The 7087-nt window shown below is 40.3% G+C and overlaps 1 protein-coding gene across 1 annotated transcript; it reads right to left on the bottom strand.

Annotated features, from left to right (window-relative positions):
- Nucleotides 1-846: 846 nt before the first annotated feature.
- Nucleotides 847-5182, bottom strand: tmem150b (transmembrane protein 150B). Its single transcript, XM_063470551.1, has 6 exons — nt 5108-5182; nt 3326-3385; nt 3113-3180; nt 2801-2928; nt 2498-2675; nt 847-1058 (listed from the first exon to the last, which is right to left on the bottom strand). The coding sequence occupies exons 1-6, from the start codon at nt 5170-5172 to the stop codon at nt 847-849; spliced, it is 711 nt and encodes a 236-aa protein (XP_063326621.1). The 5' UTR covers nt 5173-5182.
- Between the last annotated feature and the right edge of the window lie 1905 nt (nt 5183-7087).

Here is a 7087-nt window from a genome sequence, read left to right as displayed (position 1 = left end):
ATAAATCTTCTTTTTTTCGGTACCGGTACTAGTTTTATTTTGTTGTATTTATCCGCGACACCTTGGCCGGTCCGTGAAAATATTGTCGGGCACAAACCGGTCCGTGGCGCAAAAAAGGTTGGGGACCGCTGCTCTATTGGATTATCCAGCTGACAGGTGGACAGTGCTGCAGAAAAAGAGCTGAGTTTCCCTGGTGTTCACTGCGTGCAGTCACCAGTTGATTTCACATCATGAAGATGAAAATTAGAAAATGCAAGAAGGGACTCAAAGTTAATCAAAGCCATCAGGAAAAGAGGGTATATGAATGATTTTAAGAAGTGGCTTAAATAATAATAGAGTGATCATGTAGAGGCCGTTGTAGCAGATTAAGATTGTTAAACAGCGCCATCATGTGTTAGTCTGTGGTTATTGCTATTTGGGACGAAGCTCTTACTGCAACTTCCGCTGTTTTATTAAAGTGTCTGATTTTTTCTATTTTCTGTATTTAACATGAGAACAAAACCTAAAAACTAGCATTCACAAAATTTTCAAAAAAATAAAAGGATAGAAACGCATCTCTGTACCCAAGTTATTTATTTGAAATTCTTCTAAAAATATATAAATAGAAAATGCTGCCTGTATGGTAGTTGACTGTGTAATAGTAAAATAATTTAATAATAATAGTAATGACATAAACATGATGAATCGCATCAAAAGATGCTGTCATAGATCATGAAACAGATCTGCCATACTGAGTCTTCAAAATGGAAAACATGCAAATAAATTAAAAAGCAGTTCTATATATAATAACTGAACATAATGCATTCTGAACCATGTGTACTAGCACACAGATCCAGTACAGTGTTTTTAGCTAATTGTATTTATAACATAACCGTTCATTTCTATTGATGCGTGGCTGCGGTCATTCGTAAACATTTGCTTCTGTACAGTGAGGCTGTGGCAGTCGATGTGTCTGAACTCGGCTGCAAAAAGGCCAAAGAGGCAGAAGAACGACATCACCAGAATCCATTCACACGCAGCAGCTCCAGAGGAAAAGCCTGTGATGTGGAGAATGGACACTGAAGGAGAGAAGAGCAGTTAAGGAGCACGATGCTGAACAACCGCACATCAGAGTAAATTCAATAGTAAGCCTAACACTAGTGTTGCTGCTTCATTGATGCTTTCAGACACTATAGTGTTTATTCTCAGTTCAAACACTGTCTGTGTATGATTGTGTATAGTCACAGCAGTGAGAGGGTTCATTTAAAATGCATGTGAGAAATAGCTCTTCACACACAGTACGGTTCGATATGAGCTCAATTACAATTCAGTCATTTAAAGAAGTTCAAAGAAATGGGAAATCACAGTCACAACAAATACTGCATGTATCAGTATTTTTTTCATGAATCTACAGCAGTCCTCAGCACTTATTGCAATGCACTAGAAATATAGTGTTAAAACAAACGTATCAACACTCACTTGCCACTCTGTTAGGTACACCTTGCAAGTACTGGGTTGGACCCATTTTATCCGCTTAAATCGTATTCATAGTACAGATTTCCATATTGACATGACAGCATCACACAGTTGCTGCAGATTTGTCGCTTGCACATCCATGATGTAAATGTTCCTTTCCTCAACATGCAGTGGTGCTTTATTTGATTCAGATCTGGTGATTGTGCATGTGTTTTGAGAGAATTGATTGAACAAACCAATTATTGATGATTTGAGCTTAATGACATGGCACTGGTAGGATAACGTGAAAATTGGTATGCTGTGGTCAAAAAGGGTAGACTGTAGGATTCAAATGATGGTCATTTGATACTAAGGGGCCCAAAGTGTAGCAACAGAAACCATTACATCACCCCGAAACCATTACATCACCAGCAGCCTGAACCTTTGATACAAGGAAGAATTAGGCCATGCTTTGATGTTATTTGTGCCAATTTCTGACCCTACCATTTGAATGGAAACAGAAATTGAGACCAGACAACGTTTTTTTCAGTCTTCTGTTATCTATCTTTGGTGAGCCATGTGAATCATACCCTCAGTTTCCTGTTCTTAGCAGATCATCGGTTCCGAAATACTCAGACAAGCATGTTTGGCGCCAACAACAATTCAATGTTCAAAGACATTTAAATCACCATTCTTCCCCTTTCTGATGCTCAGTTTGAACTTTACAGGTTGTCTTTACCGTGTCTTCTAAATCCATTAAGTGACAACCATGTGATTGAACAACTGGATAGTTGCATTAACAATAAGTTTTAAAAAAAACTAAAGAAAAATCTTAATTTAATAGATATATTTTGAAGTTAGGTGATATAGAAATAGGTAGCACATTCTGGACACATTCTTTAAAATTAAAATCACTGAAAATGTTCTTAAAATGTAAAAAAAAAGAAAAAAAAAGAAAAAATACAAATGGAAAAATTCTCCACAACTGAATATTCTTACTATGGGCAAAAGCATATCTTGGATTTGATATTTGCATGAAGCAGTTTGAAGACAGGAAGGATACTAACAATGACCGTGATGGTACAGATGATGCAGACAGTCGCCCTGACAGGCCCCACCCACCATCGGTCCTGCGATGGTTGAGCCCGATAAGTTAGATACAGCTGTACCCAGAAGTAGGCCAGGCCAAGGAAGAAAGCCAGGACTGCTCCCACAGTGTGAATAATCATTAAAACTGATTGCTACACAGGACAAGCAGAGGGGAGTGGAGAGTTTGATTAGCATACAGTCATCTTCATGTTATTTTTCACGGATAAAGTTTTAATCTTTAACAGAGTAAAACAAGTTGACAAGATAAAAGTGCTACCTGGAAGTTCCCAGTGACGGAGATCGATATGGAGGAGGTGAATCCTAAAACAATGCTGGCAATGTTGGCTTTTCCATGATCACCATAGTCTCTGACCTGCTGGAAACGGATCGCCACAACCCACAGGGCTGAGAAACACGGAGAGAAGGTGGTTACGAAACAAGCGAAAAATGACAAAAGCTGCAGAGAATCAAAGTGAAACTACAGCTCTGACAAATGGCAGCTGCTGTTGAATTTAAATGAACTAATTAGGGAAATCAGATAGCAAGCACTCTTCCTCTATACTGGGATATTTATTTGAATAATTTTTACCTAAAAAGCAGCAGATGTTGCAGACCTGGGAGAAGAGACAGCTCTGCGGGTTGTAAGTGCCACACTGGCTAGCAGCAGAAAGACAAATTAGTGAATCATGAGGTTCCTTTAAGGCTGTGAACATGATGACAGCAGCCTGCCAGTTCACTGTTATTTCAGTTTAAGTCCTTTATTCTTTACTCGGCTCTCGGAACAGAAAGGATTTACACCGACCTGATGTACGGGATTCCCTCTGTTAGGTTGACTGATCCATTTGTTACAGCTATTGCAAATCTGATGGAAAGAAATAAGGCTGTTGGTGACTGCTGAATTTTTGTGCCTTTGCAAGGGTATAATTAAACATTTTTTGTATACATATATAACTGTTTGAGAAGCCAAGCATACTTATTATTGCAGATTCCCAAACTTGAGTAAAACTACACATCAGCTTGTGACCATGCCAAGCTCTTGCACAGTCTTCATTTTAATGTCATCCACAAATCTGATAGGTTTAGTCATTTTCCCTTATAGTTGTCGTGCCATTCTGTTAAACTCAGTGCACACACAGACAGATGTGTAAACACCTGAAAACCACCAGGTCTGAGTAGAAAAAAATCAAGCACCTAGGCATGCAGACTGCTTCTACAAACATTTGTGAGAGAATTTAATATAACATAAGGACATAAGGACATGTTCTCTGGAGATACGAATCACACTTCTCCGTCTGGCAATCTGATGGACAAGTCTGGGTTTGGCAGATGCCAGCAGAACGACTGTGACTGCAATGTGCCAGGTGCAAAGTTTGGTGGAGGGGGGATTATGGCATAGTTATTCAGGAGTTGGTCTCAGGCCGTTAGTTCCATTGAAGGAAACTCATAATGCGTCAGCATACCAGGACATATTGGACAATTTCATGGTCCCAACTTTGTGTAAACAGTTTGGGGATGGTCCCTTCCTGTTCCAACATGACTGCACACCAGTGGACGAAGCACAGTCCATAAAGCACAGACATGGGTGAGCGAGTTTGGTGTGGAAGAACATGACTGGCCTGACAGGAGTCCTGACCTCAACCCAACAGAACACCTTTGGGATGAATTAGATCAGAGACTGCAAGCCAGGGCTTCTCGTCCAACATCAGTGTCTGACCTCACAAATGTGCTTCTAGAAAAATGGTCAAAAAGTCACATAAACATGGAGAGACTTCCCGGAAGAGCTGAAGCTGTTATAGCTGCAAAGGGTGGGCCAACATCATATTAAAACCTATGGATTAAAAATGGGATATCAGTCAAGTTCATATGAATGTGAAGCTAAATGTGTAAATACTTTTAGCAATATAATTTATATTAGCTAAACTGTTGCAGTAAGTATGTGTTTATACATTAGCTAAAGCTAATGTATAATGCATCTATACCATGAAGACCCTAGGCAGTTCTGAGAGTAAAAGTTGGTCCAACATGGTGGTAACCAACTAAATAACTAACTGAGGGGTACCTAACGCATGCATATACTACAAGAAAAAAAACATGTAATAATTCTTATTTTTAGTTTTAATGTGGTCTTGGTTAGATTGGAACACATCTTATAAAATATATTTTAATCAACAGTTGTATAGCTGACATCAAAATGAAAGTTCACAGAGAGATGTAGTGCAAATCCTGCAGGTGTGGAAGCAAGATGTTTAATATAAAGTACCTTAAGGCACCTCTCCTAAGACAAATATGTACTTTAAACTGAAGACAAGCCTTATAGATAACCTATACTGCATGTTTTATTTCTTTATCAGTTTGCTTGCCCACAGCTTTTCACAGAGGCATGACTGAGCTCAACCTCAAGGCACCAATAGTGGCATTTATTGACACCAACACAACACATGGGTTGTGAATACGTCCACATTTGCTGTACTGATTTACACAGACAAGAGGTCTGCATAAAGACCACTGCCCATGTGTTTGGGTTTGAGAAATAAGGTAAAACATTTTATGAGAAGTGAGTTAAGAAAGGAGATGAAACACTCACACAGTCCAAATGCCCGCAGTGCCAAAGAAAGCCAGGCAGACGGGGAGCAATGCCCACAGCTGCATGCTGCTATAGAGCATGTGGAGATAGATACAACAAAATCAAAGCACCCTTCTCTACAAAACAAAGTTTGAACTGTAAAAAAGAAACCTATTAAAGAACATATCGACTACAGCAGAAGACGTGGCTAAAAGTAACAGTTTTACAACACAAAAACATTAAGTTAGAGTAACAATGAGTGAAAGAGGAGGCATTTGTACTCACTCTGTGAAAAGGGATGACTGATTGCAGGTTGAATGGTAGCTCTCTGTTAGCTTTTAAATAGTAACTCAGTAACTTCACCATTCCCCTAATGACCCTAGGACATGACATATTGGACGCTATTCCATGACATTGCACAATCAAAATCATGACTCAACTTTCTCCAACCACATTCAGCAAATACGATCACACTGGTTATGTAGAATATGTGATGTGTGATATGTGTGGTCCCTGGGGAGGGATGAGCAAGTCAAAAATACTATTTATATAATACCTAAAAAAAAAAATATATGAACAATTAAAATTATTCTGATCATTTGTAAATTATATAGCGGGGCAATACGTCATGAGCTACGGTAACTTGACTGCGTCGATTTTAAGGGCTGGGCTGAACTTCATCCCAGTGGTAATTTAGATTTACAACCTCTTGTAAAAATTTCCTCTCATTTCTAGCAGCGGGTTTCCTCACCGCTACAGTTTCCCTTTTCCTTTCCTGAAAACAAACCCTTAAAATCTGTCACAGCAACCACATTCAGGTCCTGAATAAATGATGTGGAATTAATTAGCAGTACTGAGATAAAATTATTCAACTGATCACCAGTGCTGTAAAATGCCATCATGGACACAGAGCCTTTGCTTTCTGTTTTTAAAGAGGGCAGGAACTTAATAAATTGATTTAACCCTTGCAGTGTTTTCAGTCATAATGCTTTATTTATATTTATTCCGCATTTTTAACTTCAACAATATGAAATGAAATACTGTGATTAGGAGAAATTAAAGGAATGCCAAGGAGGCACCACAATGAAGACTTTCTAAGATTGATCTATGGGAGGACGGAGCAGAGAAATCCCATCAGACAGAAATGACAGTGAGGACGAGTAGAGTGGAGAGGTTGGAGCAAAATAATATTTTCTTTTTTATAAAAACTGAAGACACACGTGGCAGTGAAGATGATGATTTGTATGAAGATGACAGCAGTTCTTCTAAAACCCCTCAATGTCAAACATGCCTTTCAAGTATTGCTTGAATGGCTACTTTGATCCATGATTGAGCAATTTTTAGCCATCAAAATGTGTTCAGGCGAGGCTTAATAAAAAAAAATAAATAAAAAAAAAAACAAGCGCACAAACAAAATCCAAGTAAGAAAAAGTTTTTAATTGTTAAAACCACAAATAAAAATGATTTGTTCAATAATTTAAAATGTGATTTTATGGGGGCTCAGCCCTGGCGCAGGATGCCGCCAGTGCATCGAGCCACCTGGGGGGCTCTTCAACTGGTGGGGGAGGCTGTTATATCTTGCAGGAGGTCTCCTCTCTCCAGGAACTCACTCTGCAGGTGGAGGAGACATAGGAGAGGTGGAGGAAGAACTCAGCCTGGGTGTCTATTGTCTTGTGTAGTCTGGAAGATACGTGGATGATGGGGTGGGTGCAGTTTTATGGTGGGGTCGGGTGGGCTGTCCCGGGCTCTGTGGGGCCGGGCAGCGCTGCTGAACTGGGCCCCTTGCCCTGGTGGGTTGCAGAGTATGGGGGTGCCTACTGGGGTCAGGGGGGGAGCTGGCCCCAGGGAGGGGCCACTTGCCCCTCCCTTCCTTCCCTCCCCATCTCCAGCTGCCTCCCTCTTCCCGCTCCACCACAATCACCCACACATGCAGGGCCTTGGGGTAAAGGTGTGTCACCAGGGTGCAGGGGAGGCATCCCCCCCCTCTGTCCCCTTCTGGCT

This window comes from Pelmatolapia mariae, linkage group LG4 (assembly GCF_036321145.2).
Source record: "Pelmatolapia mariae isolate MD_Pm_ZW linkage group LG4, Pm_UMD_F_2, whole genome shotgun sequence".
NCBI classification, from domain to species: Eukaryota; Metazoa; Chordata; class Actinopteri; order Cichliformes; family Cichlidae; genus Pelmatolapia; species Pelmatolapia mariae.
Note: the sequence above shows the minus strand (reverse complement) of the source record. Positions and strands in the feature narration are given on the sequence as shown.